This window comes from Haliotis rubra, unplaced genomic scaffold, assembly GCF_003918875.1.
Source record: "Haliotis rubra isolate DU_JTF1 unplaced genomic scaffold, ASM391887v1 Scf116, whole genome shotgun sequence".
Classification (NCBI taxonomy): domain Eukaryota; kingdom Metazoa; phylum Mollusca; class Gastropoda; order Lepetellida; family Haliotidae; genus Haliotis; species Haliotis rubra.
In genome coordinates, this window is record NW_025765070.1 from 1,002,166 (window position 1) to 1,020,726 (window position 18,561).

General features: G+C 39.2%; 1 protein-coding gene across 5 annotated transcripts in view; it reads left to right on the forward strand.

Annotated features, from left to right (window-relative positions):
* Positions 1 to 18,561, forward strand: part of LOC124256170 (E3 ubiquitin-protein ligase FANCL-like) — a 154,548-nt gene that overhangs the window by 35,728 nt on the left and 100,259 nt on the right. For 4 of the 5 annotated variants that reach the window (XM_046690137.1, XM_046690131.1, XM_046690144.1 and 1 more), the window contains one exon: positions 17,956 to 18,069. In XM_046690137.1, coding sequence (XP_046546093.1) covers positions 17,956 to 18,069 — 114 coding nt within the window. Of the gene's footprint in view, positions 1 to 4,361; positions 4,451 to 17,955; positions 18,070 to 18,561 lie in introns of those variants that run through there. The other variant, XM_046690153.1, reaches the window with a different exon arrangement.

An 18,561-nucleotide genomic window follows, 5' to 3' on the forward strand; every position in this document is an offset into this window, starting at 1 on the left:
TTACAAGTAGCATATTAGGGATCACTAATGTCTATTTTCCATCAAATCACTAATGATAATTCTGAAATGTACACTAACACCAAAGTGAACTTTCTGCCATACTGGATAATATTCACAAAACCATGTGTTGTTAAGGCTGGTCATGAGATGCCTATTACACAACGTATTTCTCACCCACCTGCAGCACAGACCCATACCTTTTGGAATAAACTAATGTATGGTATAACTAAGTGTCTTAATGAAATCAAACAAAATAAATATAGAAGTTGTGAAAACGATTAGTGTTACAAAATCTGAATTTTTCTTTGTTAATTAGTGACACTTGTGACTTACACTAGCATTTTGTCAGGTTTTGAGAGGTCCCTTCTTCAATTCGTAGCGTACATTTGTCAATAATGTTTAGAATATGCAACCGAAGAGCCGTGTAGCAAGATATGTTTTTGTTAGATACATGTACATAAAAGTATTTGGTCAATTAAAACAAAATTGTCAAAGTTAACACCCGTGTGGTGCAGTAAATGATGCAAAACATTATCAGTTGGTATTTCTGACTACTTCTCTTGGTTACAATGAAAACAATAAAAACAAATAACATTATGTAGCAGGGCGTGGAGTCATCCGACAGATGACATCCTTACCTTGTCAGCTAGCTGACGGGGTTAACCTCTTTGGTCATGTGGACAAGGCATCCGACTTCTGATCAGAATGTCCAAGGTTTGAATCCCAGCACGGGACTCGGAAATGTTATGGCCGCTACAATTACACAGATAGTCAGAATGTTTCTAATTACTCATATAACATATTTATGTACAAACGATCCCTGAATCAAGGGAATCAAGGGAAGGTCCCTCGTAAAATCCTCTATATTGATGTCAGCGACGCCATTTTGTAAAAGTCAGTCACCAGGTCATGAATGTCCTATGTCAACATTGTTGTACATATTCGATAGTTTCTATGAGGTGAAGGTCAGTTGAATATGAGTAAACACAACCATTCTAACCTGCTGCTGACAGTTTCAATATTATGATGTATAGTTTGCATGTCTCTTGGATATTTTTTGACGAAATTTATTTCAGTATCTACATTCAGCCTTTTTCAATTTCATGTTATACCTAAATATAATCTATAAGTTTTCTATCCTTTGAATGTTTTTGTTTGAACAATATTTACATCAGATATGGACACAATAGAAAGCATATTCTTTAGCTTTAAACAAGTGTTAGATGATACAGGAATAACTGCAACATTTCTGTTGTTCCTATGATGCATAAATAGAGAATACTACACAAGGTCTCATTACATACGAATTATACGAAACGAGTGTCCTTCCTATGCTATCTGACCGAGCGAAATGTAATGTAATGAGACCGAGTGTGGTATTTTATTTATTACCCACGTCTTACATGCATTAAATTGACAAAATAGCGTATTTTTGTTAATATTTTGGTTTCAAACCGAAACCGGTTTCATAAAGAGGTTGCGGAAGAGTTTTGCACTGTAGTACAATATTTGCATGACGTCACTGTAATGACGTCACTGCCTTGGTAACCAGCGTCGCGATGCATGTCAGTTGTCGTCGCCTCGTACAGCCTCCTACAGTAAACTACTCCGTAGCACCCCGTTCTTGGTTTGCAGTTGCTTCATTCGGCTAACATCACTGGTGGAAACATTGCGTTTACGTTTTTCGACAGGTATAATGTCTCAGTTCGGCTCACAATTAAACAGCGACACGGCAACGTTCGCGATGTTTACATTCCCACAATGCATTTAAGTTGTAGAATGAATGGATTCACGTGTTTGTTATGAATGAAAAAATAGTTACGTCAGAATGTGACCTAATTGAGAGGTTATCCAATCAAATCGTTAGAATCTCAGGTCAAGTCGTTACGACACAGGTCAACGCGATACGACACTCGTGTGACGTACGAGATTAGTATGCAACTACCCATACGTTGACCACGTGGGTAATAATGTTCAGTATTGTCATTTCATATAAACAGGTTAGTGATTTTATTTAATCCTCTAGGTAAAACTGACTACATTAAGGAAAGAAAATGATTGTTTTTTTTATTATATGTATATGCAGAATCTTTTTTAAGGAATTGTCATGTTCATGGAATTTGTTTACGTTGTTTTACGGACAGAACAATGATGTATAATGATTGGCGAGGTGTGCGTTTGTCACTTGCCTTGTATTTGATAATATTATCAATTTTCTTGAAAAAAATATAATATTTTGTTGATTGTGGCTAAAAAGATTGATAATCAGAAATATTATCGATGGGAAAAATTATTAATAACTATTGATATTACCAGTGTGTTTTTGACAATACTGTACATTAACTTTTGTGACAGAAACAATTTAAATTTTTTCACACAACATACAAATGGAGGATTTTATTCATGGTCTGAGTCTAAATGATGTTCTGGACAGTGTTTTGTTAGTAGTCCATGCAAAACATGTCACAACTCACCAGTGATGTGAAATATATTAATTTCTTTCAGACGTTTTTGGCATTCTCGCTCAAAGTTACATGTCCAAAATTTATCGATAATATTTAGTATTTAGTAATGATTATCGATGTCTATGATGTATATCAATAGCCAGCCCTAGTAATGACAGGATGTTGACTGTATATCAATAGCCAGCCCTAGTAATGACAGGATGTTGACTGTATATCAATAGCCAGCCCTAGTAATGACAGGATGTTGACTGTATATCAATAGCCAGCCCTAGTAATGACAGGATGTTGACTGTATATCAATAGCCAGCCCTAGTAGTAACAGGATGTTGACTGTAACTATATTTCTACAAGAATTGAAAAAACTATAAAGCATACCACATCCTAAAGACAAGAGTTTTATGGATGACAACTTCTTTATTGTGAAGGGTCACGACGTTTCGAAGTATGTTCTTACTCCTTCATCAGGTGATGTCTTTTGTCCTGACCTTACACCATTATTCTGATAGCTTTATAAAAAATAGCTTTTTCTCATCTTTCATTGTGTACTTATGAATAGAAATATCCCCATGCTCATTATGAAAGAAAAATCCTATCCTGTAAAATATATTTGTGCGTTTTGAAATATTCTTTTATCATTTACATTAAATTGATGCCAAACTGTGCATGTTGTCCACATTAAGATACACGTACATGGAACATCTATCTGATTGTTTATTGCTTAGGACCTAGATTTGTTAAGCTCTCTTCTAGCTAAGATAGTCATAATTTAATGTTAATGTATGGCACTTATGACCGTCTTAACACTAAGAGAGCTTCGAAAATCTAGGTAAAGGACATTATTTAAATGGTAAAATGGTAATAAGTTTAAAGTGGTGTAAGTGTTTCAGTAATTTCAACCATTTGATGATAAGGCTGGTGCTAATAGTGCTAACACAAACAGGACAGTATAGATAGGGCTATCCATTTTGCTATTACATCCTTTCTTTCTCATCTTGTATAATTTCATAATTTGTTGTAATTTGGATACTACCAAAACATATCTTTTGCTTTGGAATAGTTTGAGTTCTCATAAACAAAAATAGTGTCCTCATCTAAGTTACAATGAGTTACCATGACCTAGTGTTAAGCATGTGACCCCGCCTGTATGGACATCATGATGTGGTAGTCATGATAATTTACAAACATCTGTTGTCATGGTTATCAGTTATTCTTACTGCTCTATAGCCTGCAGATGTTACATTGCCAGTATCGTCATGCTTCAAAGTGACAGTCATTCATGCATATTGATACTTTCATGCTCTAAGCTGTTAGAAATGTTTGAAACTACCTTGTATATGCATATTTGAGCTCCTATTTGAGGTGTGTAAGCTTCAGAGCTAGGTGGTGTTTTTTTGCTTATTTAGTGTGTTAAATCTGAAGCGGTTCTTGACTTTCCTTCTTTGTTCAAATGGGCACAGTTCTTAGTGCCTGTGATTAGCATCTATCAACCCCAGAATGAAACTGAATCCTCCCTTGATTTTTCCCTTCTGAAAATGTTATCCTTTCAAAATTTCATGAAGGTCTCTTCATGCACCATGAACAGAAACAAACCTGAAGAAAGCAACAAATTGAGTGAATATCAATATTGCCTCTTTGGAAACATGCACACTATGTGTTCAAGTACAGAGTGATATTAAGTTCTTAAAACATTCAAAACATAACAAATATAATTTCAAAAACAAACTATTAAGTGTTGAAGATGCCAGTCAAAGACTTCAAAAGTGACTAGATTGAATTCTTTGTAGTCAAACATCTCCACACATAGTGCGCTTTCTCTTGTTCTTTTGACCAGGAGAGGAAATGACCAGGAACAAAGTTTTCAGCCTCTCTGAACAGCACACCTGAACACACCCCTGTCCAACTTGCTGATATAGGTCACCAGTTCCAGTCAGTCTACAGATCATCCCATAGCACAGAGATGGCACTCAACTGTGTTGTAGATGATGGTAACTTTGGAATGCTTGTTCTTTTAGGCTTGTCTTCTGCCTTTGATACTGCTGATCATCAGCTTCTAACAGATCGGTTGGAAAAAGATTACGGTATCCACGGGACTGAACCCAGTCTATCTACAGGACAGAACCCAGTCTATCTACAGGACAGAACTCAGTCTGTATGTGTACAGAACACCATGTCACCTGGTATTGTATTGAAGTGTGGAGTACCCCAATGCTCTGTCCTTGGGCCACTCCTGTTCACTCTTTATACCAAACCACTCGGCTCTCTCATCAGTGATCAGTGTGTTGTCCATAATTTTTACGCTGACTACTCTCAGCTCATGGATAACTTCATCAGTGACCCCCAGAGTCAGACTGAGGTTTGTGCCAGGATGGAGTTATGTGTGAAAGGTGTTAAATGCTGCATATCTAAGAACATGCTTCAACTAAATAGCGCAAAAAAGTGAACTCATGATTATCACTTCTAAATCCAGATTGCAGAAATGTGGTATCGATCATCTCCAGATCAATGACATAGATATTCCTGTTTCTCATAGTGTTAAAAACCTAGGCGTGTTTTTAGACGAGAATCTATCCATGGAACAGCATATTAACCACCTATTGAAGATCTGCCGCCACCACCTGAGGAACATTGGTTCTATCCGTCACCTTCTCACCGGAAACACCACAGCTACACTGATGAGATCCGTAGTATTGTTGCGGTTAGACTACTGCAATAGCCTCTTGATAGGTATTACCAATGACCAGCTTCACAGACTGCAGAAGCTGCAGAACACTGCCGCCAGGAGTATCACCTGCACAAAACTCAAACAGCTGTCTTCTCATTCCCTTAGAGAGTGGTAGTTGTGAGAGGATTAACAACAACTCTGTGTTTGCCGATTCCTTGTCTCGGTTTGTTGAACCCTTCATTCATCCTCTTCGCTGATCCTACCACATTTCGGTGATTCGTGTATCTCGTCAATCCCTCCTACTTGGCATTGCCTCCACATGTACCACAAGTCCCTCAGATCCCGTCACCTCCAGCCTCTGAATGGACAACACTACATCATTATAACACCCAAAACAGGGTTGTTGTACAACATTTTGATGACCATCCTCTGAACATAATACACCAGATCCTTCTGTACCAGATCAGATGTACTGGAACAAGCCCTCCTTCAAGAGACCGCCTCCGTGGTGTAGTGGTTAGAGCGTCCGCCCGCGGAGAGCGGAAGGTCGCGGGCTCGATCCCCGACCGCGTCATACCAAAAGACGTTAAAATATGGTACTTGTTGGTCCCTGTCTGGCGCTCGGCATTAATGGGTACAACAAGGACTGGTCGGCTCAGAGTCAGTATAATGTGTCTGAGTGGGGTATTCATGCTTCACTGCGGCATGGTATCTCAGTGAGCTAGCACTATAAAACCAGCTTCAGTCTGGGCTAGTACAAGCAGCCACACATACGCATACACTCGCATGCACGTCGTCATATGAGCGAAATATTCTCAAGTACGACGTTAAACCCAATTTCACCTCACCTCACCTCCTTCAAGAATGGAAAGTAATACATTAACATCAAAATCAGCATCTGATACAGTCCATGACGAAGGTTTGGGATGTTATTATAGATGGAGGAAGTTACATCATATTTTGACATTGTGCTTGGTGATTGCTTCTGATTTCTTTAGGACTGTAAGCCAGTATCTTGAAAATGAAATTACACTTTTTCACTTTTTTTCATTTAGATTTGCTTTGTAATTACTCTTTGAGGGTCAATGTTTCCATAAAACAAGTTATACTGAGGTTTGGATTGTGTCTCAGGCCCACATGGATGATTGCATCATTGCATACAGTCACAGGTGAATCGTTAGATTCTTCAGCAGCGATTTTGTTTCACAACTTGTAGTTCAGACACATACCAAGAGTCCAGAGTGTCATTGCTGATGCCATATTTCGTTGGCGTTGCTCCACTGAAGACCCAAGATATTTCGGTTGATCTGACTCCCGATCACCAATCCTCAGGTGGATCTACTCCCAACCAGGTCAATGTTCAGCAACCCAAGTTCATTCCCTACTGGCAAACAAGGATATGTTGGACCAGCGCAGAGGATGTGTTTACGAGAAGTAGGCGGTGTATGGCAATGAGCAAACCCATTTGGTTTGTGAAAGGTAGAGCAGATGTAGGATAGTGCACGTGCATTGCATGACAATGAAATTGATTCGTTGCAGGCCTCCTTCTACACTAACTACTCTCCACCAAGAAGGTTTTTATCTGCTTTTAATTGCGCCCTTCTTGCATGCTTGTGGTTAATAGATCTGTCAAACCTTTCAGCCTCAAAATATTTGGCCCTACCTCTGTGAGAAGACGTGTTGATCCAACTTGACTGCGATTGTCTTCACTGGTTGCCTCAGATACTACATATGCTTGTCTCATCTGTTGTAGCTACAGTGACTGGTACAAAGATTTCTGCTATGCCTGAACTCCAATCATTGTTGCAGTTCTACAATCTGGTTGATCAATCCAGCATGGGTTCTGTCGGTATGCCTGAGGCACCTCACCTCAGCCAACTACGAACCTCTTAAGGACAAACACTTCAAAACAAAGCATTATAGTGAAGTCAATCTTGCAGTAAGCTCTTGCTACTGCAGCCCATATATTGAAACGCCACACACTGGATGTGAACTGTGTACGGTTTGAGAGAAAATAAATGTGTCAAGGTGTTGGTTTTTTTGGCTCCCATAAAGCTTTATCTGTATGGCACGTCAACTTGTTCTTCACAATAGACTCTTTACTATTCCAGCATTGTCCATGATTCTCGGGGTTCTCCACATTTTCTACAGCCTCTACAGTTGAAGTATTTCGAACCACCATAGCCTTTTGGATGTGTTCTACAGCCTTCAAGTGTACACATTTGCTGGTCTACATTGTCCAGTTGCCTTTTGAACCTACATGAAATGAGAGCAGTAGGCTCAACCGTGGCTCTTCACAGTAACTGCTCTTTCACATCAATAATGCAAAGATGCCCTTAGAGGTCAGAGACTTTGCTTCCCACAACCATATTCTGTCAATGTTGTAGAGTAGATTATTTGTAAGAATTATAGGAGCAAAAGTTATCATTGTTGATAATTCTAAGAACACTAACTTTATTAGATCCCAGACTCTTCCCAATTCTTCTGTCTGGACGATAGATGTTTTGAAAACAGTTTGGTTTTCATGCCTTAACTCATTAAGCCCTAGAGCAACTTCACTACTCAACACCTGGAACCCCTCGCTGATTGCCCTGCTCACTGTTGCGAAGCTAATTAGTGCTATTCACACCTGATTTCCCTGGCAGGTTTCAGGGATGACAGGAAACTGTGTTGTCGTACAAACAGGCTCTGATTGTTAAGTTAAAAGACTGACTGACTGACTGACTGAGTTTAGTTTTACGCCGCTTTTAGCAATATTCCAGCAATATCACGGCGGGGGACACCAGAAATGGGCTTAACACATTGTGCCCATGTGGGGAATCGAACCCGGGTCTTCGGCGTGACGAGCCAACGCTTTAACCACTAGGCTACCCCACCGCCCCTAAGTTAAAAGAAAGCAGGTGTGAATACATACCATGTATGGCAACGTTTTATGTAATTTTATTGCAAGTTTCTCTTGTAGACCTTTGGCGGCTTGTACATTTATATTTTATCAACATATGTATGTATTCTTTGTATGTAAGATATGAAACATACATAAACAAATTTTTTCCCCTTATATCATTGTGTGAGGTTTAATTTTACAAAATATCTATGACAATGGCATACTGTAATTTACATACATGCTTTATAATCTTCTACGATATTAGCGTTTTTGCCGATAGATTTCTACTGTATACTGCCGATAGATTTCTACTGTATACTGAATATTTAAAGGAAAGTACTATTACGCTAGTCTGTGACTAAGAAAGAGCTCATTCATAACTTTGTTTCATCTAGATTTAATGCAAAAACATACGTTATCATACGAACATACATATAAAACTTGTATAATACAGATTCCTTGTATAGACATGAAACAAAGAGTCACGTGATAGGGCGTCATAAAAACCCCAGAATAGAACATGCGGTATCTCAATCGCTCAATATAGTGGCTGATCATTTGTTGTCTATGACCAATCGTATCATGAGATACCTGTCACAGAGGAAGGGACAGGTGATGGGGCGTTGGCGAAATCTCTGAAGACCACGTTTGGTCACTCAACAGCTGGATAGAGATTGATTATTGGCTTTACCGTTGACCAGTCGATATGCTGGGTTTCGGCTTTAGCAACTCAAGCTATCATGTAACAGTTTGTGTATTGTAAACATACATAATCGTAACGATCTATGAAATATACACATAAGACAAATAGGAGTAGATAGATCACAGATTGAAAACACATTTTAGTGTTTTTCGATAAGTAAAACAAAGTGATTGAAATTTAACCATTGAGTAGAGATAGTATTTATTTTTATTTACATTTTACGCACACAGCCAGTACATAATATTTACATGTACAGCAAACCATTATCTTCACCTTGATATGAATGAATATCCAAATTAAAGTACATGTATTATAGAATTCAAAAAGTGACACTGAATTATTATAATGTATAAACTTGCAGTTTAATCCCCCCAAATATTTATGAAGATAGGCGTGCCTATATTTATACTGAATGTGAATGAGGTTCATAAGATTACAGATGTGCATGCATGCATAAACATTACAAAGAGGGGCGTGACTCCATAAAGCAGGTTGTCCAATGATATAACATCGCATCTGTTTATTTAACACTTGTCACGGGACAAACCTTTCAACAAGGGCGTAACTACACATGCATTCTACCGGAGGCTGTTATTTCAAGGTTGAAAGAGGTCTTCAGTTATCTCATTACTGTAATATGATTGATTATACGCATGTGTATCGATACCGTAACTGATATACTATCCAGCTTTTATTGACGATTGATCAATAGAGACTGACTTCATTGATACACATGATAATTACACTGGATTTGATAATTACAGAGATCAAATAGAAATGTTTTACACAATGTTCATGTAAATTGCATAGAAAACTGACAAATTCAAATCAACATGAAACTTTTAACAGCTTGAACAAACATACTTGAAATTCCTTTGTATGGTTTCCATTTAATAACTTATGATATTACTTCTGTCTATGTCTAAGAAGTTTTTGAATTACCAACTTACTGTGTTTTGTGACAAATGTAGTAAAAGATTTCATTGTTGTAATAACGCTGACATGTATTATATTCAATGCAAAGGCGCGACTTATCTCTTTATATTCGATTAGGTATTATGTTATACGATATTTCTATAGTGCACATATCCAGGCAACTAGTGCTTGCTCAAGGCGCTGGTAACATTATCAACTTTAGAGTATGGAAAATAACTAGTTACAATTCAGTAAGCTTTAAATTAGTAAGTTAAATTATGTCTAATCTATTCGAGCTTGGATGTATAATTATTTGTGTTTATACATTGTTTCATTATATGAAACATGACAACGTAATAATACCTAAAAAGTAAATTCAAACTATTCTATTGTGTTTGAATTCTTTGTATGTCCTTGAAATTTCGTATATTGTTTCCTATTTATTAGGAAGTTGAAGAAAATATAATCTTCAGTAACCTCTAAACAATTACATCTAATTCAATCAATGTGCATAAGAAGTATTTTATTATCCATTCCCAATGAAGAGTGCCAGACACTTACCTCTGTAAAAACATCATAATCCCCTTTCTCGCCGACATGTGTTCATTTGCCAAATGCTGTACAAGCCTATGATAATGATTAGCAATTGCTATCAAAACACTTTAAATACTTCTTCTGATTGACACTAAAGGTAGCATCCCTCGTAAGAAAAGCTAATATTTGCTCAGCCCTACTAAATTGGTTGAAATAATAGGTACAGTGCGATTTTTAAAAGTATGACACACATGTGCGTCTCTCGCTGAATAAGGGGTGCTTTCTGTTGATGGATATATGTGGCTCTCGTTGTGAGAAAACTGCAAATTACCTGCCCCATAAACACGTCACTCGCTGTGAGGAGCTGATTAATTTGCCCCATGTGTGCGTCTCTCGGCCTTAATGAGTTAATAAGCTGAAGAGCGACATGAATTGGCAGTACCATTGTCTTGTATATTCTAGTGAATAGTTGACAGTAAAGAGGATTTCTGTTGAAAATTCTGAAAATTAGTTAAGTGTGATTGCAGCCAAAATACAGGAATTTGATGTAATGGAGGTAGTATTCTTAGAATGTCTAACAATGACAGGTTTTGTTAGTGCAATTATATACTGATGTATAGTAGGTTGAAAGTAACTTTATGTCTTCACAAATTAATTGTTCCTTAAAGTAATCAATGTCTGCTACAACATGCATGCATGGAACCCTCAAGACATGTATTGCTTTGGCTGTCAGTATTTAGAGGTTTTATGTTTGAAAATACAAGTTTAAGGCTACAAATCGATTCAGTCATGCCTGAGTCGCAGGCAAAACGGAGAGTAGAGAAAGAAGAGCAGAAAAAATGTACCAGAGAAGTCACCAGATCTTGACACTGGCCGTTTGTGGGGAGCCTGCAAATGAAATTCGTGGCTATACAAGATCAGTTATTTAATGTCAAAAGTCCAATTAAGTAGCAGGTGTTGATGGTTTTGTCATGGGCAGAATAATTCCAAAGGCCATAAAACTATGATGCCAAGACATGTAGAACTAATCTCCATTCTTACTCTGCATAACCACTCTGCTGTATATTAACTTGTCGACTAGCCCATGCCACTCTGTCACTTTCATTAGTTTCCATTCAGCTATGTAAATGAATGCATAGGTGGAAAAATTGGAAATATCTGACAGATTTGCAGATAATTATACAAAAGGCAACTTGTATTGCCAACACTACCACGTTTTACAACAGCAGTGCTGGACAGGTTCATGCAGGTTCATCACTTACGTGATAGACTCACCACAACCACATCAAGACATACAACAATACCAGGTGTAGGTAGGATTTCAGACTGGACAATGAGGAATTGTCTTTACACTGCAGCTGTTTGCCCCAAGCTGACGAGTGTCTTTGAGGTGTCTTTCTGACTAACCAGCATCATTGGCAGCGATATCAATTTTGTCAAGAACACAAAGTATAGCCACAACAGCAATGGAGATGTGTTTGGTTTAGTGAAGAGTCATTTTCAATGCTTCTTCAGAAAGTGTTTACAGACATGGTGGGAAAGATTAAGCTCGAAACAGCATACAGGTAGTGCACTGGTTCGGTGGCGGTATTGTGATGATGTGGGCTGCCATCTCCAATACCCATAGAACAGACTCAATAAACACTGCAAATTAATGCCAGAACAGATGAAATTCTTCAGGCCACACATCTTCCCCATTATGCAACAAGCAAAAGTAAAAAAAAAGACCTATCTCACACAGGGCCTTTTTGAGGAACCACAATATCCAATTACTGCCCAGGCCCACAAGGTTTCCAGATCTAAACCACATCGAACGTTTATGGGATGCTCTTTACCAAGTTCAGCAACAGCCACAGAACCATATCAGTTTTAACAAGCTCTGCAGGAAGGGTAGATGAACATTCCCCAGGCGTCAATGTGTAATCTGATTGGTGCCATGTGGCACTGATATCAGGATCTCAGCCAGAATGAGAACCGTTTCATGTGTGCCAATGATGAACCTCTTTCAGTGCCAAATATGAACAATTCATATGAACTGTTTATTATATATATGATACATGATACTATGATAAAGTATGCATCTGAAGACCAGCATATTGTGTTCTTTGTTTCTTTATGATACTGATCAAGATTCCTCTTCTCTGGACCTGGGTGTCTAGAGATTAAATATTTGGTAACTTTTGTTGTTGGTTGCTGATGACATTGTTTTGTTCAGTACAGTGTTGATGGACTACAGGAAGGTTTTGATTTGTTAAATGCTGTACTTAGTGGGGTTTTATGGTAGGTGTTGAGCAAAGTAGCAGTGCTTTCAGGAAAGGAGTTAGAATAGGGTATTTAAAAATGAAAGATTGATGTACAATAGTAATATATCTTGGTCTTGTGTTAACAGTCTCTGGTATACATAGAGATTTTTTTCTGGGTTACATCTTCTTTTTATTCTCGAGTACAAGGTTTCAGGGCTTGTTCTGGCCCCAAAATATATTAAATATGTTCATCAAATATCATCTTCTAAAATGCCAATCAAGCATCTAGTCTCTGGTATGTTTTCAGAAAGTTGAAAAATACAATCTGAACAGGCTACGAAAGCTCTATTCTCATTGTATATTGTTATCCCCCGCAACAAGTTTTGCAGGGGTTTTTAAAATGGACTCTGTCCGTGCGTCCGTCCGTCAGTCTGTCCGTGCACATTTGTCTTTTCCGGAGCAGAACTCTAAAACCGTTCACTATTTCTTCACCAAACTTGGCACATAGATAGATCTGGTGGTGTATTGGTGCCTTTTGGTAGTTTTGTAATTCTGAATAAAATATTTTTGGTGTTTCCGTGGCAACAAGTTTGACTTAGCCTGAAATTGGTGGTAGTGCACTTTTCCGGGAGCAGAACTCTAAAACCATTCAATGTTTCTTCACCAAACTTGGCACATACATAGATCTGGTGGTGTACTGGTGCCTTTTGGTAGTTTTGTATTTCTGAATAAAATATTTTTGGCGTTTCAATGGCAACAAGTTGGACTTAGACTGAAATTGGTGATAGTGCTCCTTTCTGGAGCAGAACTTTAAAAACCTTTCAATACTCTCCTTGAACTTTTCTATATACACACCTAAATATTTGACATAATCATAACTCATAGACATAATCATGAAGAGTATTTTGCCATTGCGGGGGATATTGATGACTTTGTCTTCTTGTTGATCCCCTATGGATTGCCCAGTCCTCTGAGCCCGGGAGACTCCAAGATTGATGATCCCTGCACAATCCACAATCTCTCTGATGATTGTGTTGTCCATTCAGTCTATTTTATGTTGTCTGTGTGAAACATCGGTGAAACCCACAGGCCCCTCAACACCAGACTCAAAGAACACCAAGCATCCATCAACACATTCGACCTCAAATCTGCTGTTTCTGAACACATCAACAAGAACCAGGACCACGTCATCATATGGAAGCAACCAAAGACGTATCTCTCAACAACAACAACTGGCAGCAAGGTAACTGCAAGAGGCTATAGACATCAGAGGCCATCAGCATCAATCGTGGGAACATATCTGCCTAGCATTTGGGACTTATTAATTTAATTTAATCATCACTGCTGGCCTCATTGTCCTTTTAATTATCACTATTAGGCCTGGTTTCTATTTGTTTTCGTCTCCTTTGTTAAATGCCACTATTGCTACTCATCAATCATGCCTGGATTAACAATCCCTGGCTTCCACTTGTCCATCTACCATTTAGTGACAATTAACTACTGGTTTCTCTTGTTATCTCATAACTGTTGTTTTCACATGTACATATATAGCTGTCTGTTTCGTAATTGTTTCATTCACCTGATGAAGGAGTAAGAATATACTTTGAAACGTTGTGCCCATCACAATAAAGAAGTTGACATCCACAAAATTCTGGCCTTTACGGGCTGTATGATCACTGCTTCTTCTGTTGGACCATGGCTTCAGTCATCATTTCCTCCTGTGTCATCCTTCATGTTGCTGCAAATGATTCCAACTAGATCTTTGTTCATTCAACCTCCTATCCCGATTCCTCCAATGTCTTCTATGGGATCTACAGCCACATTGTCCTAGCCTCCTGAAACCTTGCCCTGAGGATCATCGGTTCCTCCACATTTAGTGATTCCTCCATCTTACCAGCGCCTTGAGCATGCACTAGTTGCATCGATGACTTCTCTACCTGGATCATCTGTAGCCTAAAAGATTGTCTGACAGCCTGACCCTTTGGCCCTTTACAAACCATCGCACATTTCTGTCATCGAGTTTGTTTGAACATGTAGACCATTACTTTACCTCCTAGAGGCCGCCTCCGTGGTGTAGTGGTTAGAGTGTCCACCTGGATAGCGGAAGGTCGTGGGTTCGATTCCCCAACCGCGCGTCATACCAAAAGACGTTAAAATATGGTACTTGTTAGTCCCTGCCTTTTGCTCGGCATTAAAGGGTACAACAAGGACTGGTTGGCTCGGAGTCATTATAATGTGTCTGAGTGGGGTATTCATGCTTCACTGCGGCATGGTATCTCAGTGGGCTAGCACTATAAAACCAGCTTCAGTCTGGGCTAGTACAAGCAGCCGCACATACACATACACTCGCATGCACGTCGTCATATGAGCGAAATATTCTCAATATACCCAATTTCACCTCACCTCACCTCACTTTACCTCCTAGACCAGCCCTTGGACGCTGAATTCAGTGGATTCAATTGAGTCAAAGATAGGATTTCTTCCCCGAGATTCTGTTTTGGGGACGCACATGTTCATGGATTGGCTACACTTGTTGCGTCTCCTCTCGTTGATATGAGGTGCTATCTCTATTGCCCAGGATCAATTCCAAGTCCTACTGCCTCAGTTCACTCATTTTGTTTATGTTATTGGTCTGCCATTCATAGAAGGGGCCCATTAAGACATTCCAGCTGGAATGAACATTATAAGGGTGAACTGTTTCTTCAATCGTGGTTAGGTCAATGCCTCTTTAGTGAGGTGCAGGTCTCCCAGACAGGGATTCTCATAAGTCAGTAGCGATCAGTTGCGCAAGATCTTTCAACTTTTTACGACCTCAAGTAGTAGAACCTACCTCCACTTTCATGATAATCAACATGATACAAAAACTAATATGACCAAGCAGGTACTTATGGCTATTCAACCCAAAACCCCTACAACAACAGGGGTTTGATGAAGCACCCAAGCAGTCCACACCAGCTTCGTCAATTGTTGACAAATCTTCTAAACTCTCTTCAATGGCACCACATTCTAATGCATCACGTTTATCTCTAGTTGAAGACAGTCTTTCAATCTATTAAGACCAGAAATGTCTGGCATGGATTGCAGATGGATCCCCCATTTTCTCATCTTTTATAGGCTCATCTCCTGCTGATACTTATTGTATCAAAGGCAAAGCTACTGGACAGAAGGAAGTATTCCATATTGCCAACAGATTGTTGTTTAGACGGAACTCTCTTGCTCTCCCATCTCACACATCTATTGATGAACTGACTGATCAGTTTTCGGTCTTCTTCACTGACAAAGATCAACATCATATGCCAATCCTTCAAATATCAAGTTCCCTTCCTTTCTCCTCGTCCAAATTTGTATCCAAATGTCCAGCAAAATCATGTTTGCTTGACCCTTTAACCACTGGGGTCTTGAAAGAAACCATTCAATCTCTTCTTCCTATCTGGACGTACATGTATATCACCAACAGTTCACTAAGCCAAGGTGTAATGCCTGATCAACTGAAGATCCAGTGATTGTCATTCCCCTCATAAAGAAGAGGAATCTCGACCATGAACTGTTAAAAAACACTACAGACCAATATCCAATTTGACATTAATCTCTAAACTGATTGAGCACATTGTTGCTTTTGAATTCACATGAGCAGAAACAGTTTCTTTGAAGAATGCCAATCTGCCTACCGATCCTTCCACAGTACGGAAACTGTGTTGCTGAAGGTTCAGAATGACATCCTAAGAGGCATTGAAACTGATGGAGCAGCCATTCTTGTATTGCTGGACCTCTCAGCTGCTTTTGACACCGTCGACCATTCTGAGCTACTCTTTACCTTTGAAAACAGGTTCAATGTCAAAGATTTTGCCTTGAGGTGGTGTGTCTCCTACTGGACAGACCGGAAGCAGACAGTTGTCATCCAGGGTGGAAAGTCAGAAATGACATACTTGATGTTTGGAGTGCCTCAGAGCTCAGTCCTACGCCCCCTACTTGTTATATGCTGCACATCTCCCTTCGATGATATTGTTAGATCCCACAACGTGAGTATGAACCTCTATGCTGATGACACGCAAGTCCACTTACCCTTCAAGCCATTGGACGCATCTTCAACTAAGTTCTCCTTTTCAAGAGTGGAAGAATGTGTTGTTAATTAAATGATGATAAAACTGAGCCTCCTCAACTTCAGAAAAAGCTTCTGCTTCCACAGTTTTGCATCGGTGAATCTGCAATAACAACACGCCCATAGGTTCGCAATCTTGGTGTAATCTTTGACTCTGCCGCCAATCATATTTCCATCTGTGCAACAATGGTATGATCCGTCGATACCTGGATGTGAAATCTGCACAAGCTCTAGTACAAGCATATGTAACATCCCGCTTGGACTAAATAGTAACTCTGCTGTCTGGTGTGCCAAAACAAGTCCTCTACAAGCTACAGAAGGTACTAAGTTCAGCCACACAATTGATCTGTCAAATGAAAAGGACTGAACACATCAACCTCACTATGAAAACTCTACACTGGCTTCCAATTTGCTACAAAATCCTGCTCCTTGTTTTCAAGTGTTTAAACGGTCTGGCTCCAAAATACATCTCAGATCTCCTGACACCTTATCACCTAACTAGATCACTCTGCTCGAGAGACCAGTATCTCCTTGAAATACCACAAACTAGAACTAAGTCATATGGGAACAGGTCATTCTCCAGAACAGGACCCTTCCTCTGGAACAATCTACCTGCCATCCTTCATTCCAAAATCTACCCGTGAAGGTCCGGGTTAGAATTGATCTTCAGCAACCCATGCTTGTCGTAAGAGGCAACTAACGGGATCGGATGGTCACCCTCGCTGACTGGGTTGACACATGTCATCGTATCCCAATTGTGTAGATCGATGTTCATGCTGTTGATCCCTGGGTTGTCTGGTCCAGACTCGATTATTTACAGACCGCTGGTATATAGCTGGAATATTGCTGAATGCGGGGTAAAACTAAACTCACTCACTCATTCCGAAATCGAACTGTCAATTTTCAAAATTGGTCTCAAGAAGCACTTATTCACATCGGCACATGGATAAAGTGGAATCAGATAGCTCTTTTGAGCAATTACATTGATAAAAAGCGTTTTATATGTGTGTGTGTGACTGTGTGTGCATGTTTTGCATTTAGGTACTTGCATGGATTTGAGGCACACCTATTCATACATGAAACTGGCATGGTGATCATGGTGGGTTTTTTTATTTTCATTTGCAGGCCTACCATACAAACTGTAAACAAATCATCAAAACTGAACTCCTATACGCCAAAACAGAACACAAATCACCAAAATAGGAGAATGAACTTCCAAAACTGCAACAATATCCTCTAAAACCGAAACCGACCGTTCTCACCTGCTCTTGTAGCTGATACGCGAGTTTTGTTGCCATTTCAAACGATTAGTCTTCCATTACAGATGTATTGTTTCGGTTTTAGAGGATATTCTTGAAGTTTTGGAAGTTTATTTTCCTATTTTGATGATTTGTTCATCGTTTGTATGGTTGGCCTGATTTGGGCAGCTCTTTAGTTACTTTGTTTTCAGGGAACTGACTTGCGTGTAAGAGTCTCAAACTCAATGAGCAAGAGTGAGGCAAAATTGGAGTGTGACTGGAAACTGCGGAGGTTCTTGATGTTACACAGCCAGGCCCTACAAAAGGTGGGTAATGTATCACATTCTTTAGGCTATTCATTTTTGCAGAGGAAAATAACTCACTTTGGAATGAATCAGATGTTTTCCGCTTTGGACATTGTTGAGGAATTTTATCCCCTCCTTTATGCCCCTGTTATTCAACCAGCATATAATGGTCACGTGAGAAGACAAATAAACAACATTAGGTCTTTTTCCAACTCATGAAGCATTGTCTGGGAATAAAGCATGTTCTACCTCATGTTCATGATAAATACACATATCTACAAGCAGTTGGATATATACATAGTGCATCTAGCAGCTAAGGCTTACAGGTGTCTTGCTGAGCAGTGAAAGGTAACCTCCCAAGAAGACTAAGGGATTTGTCAAAACTACTCACCTGACCTCTGATAACAACATAGATTATTCCAGTTCCAACAAATGCTTTAGAAGGAAAGACAACCTCCACAGGTGGAGGTGCCCACAATTACTCAACCCTCTAGTTCCTCTTATAACAACATA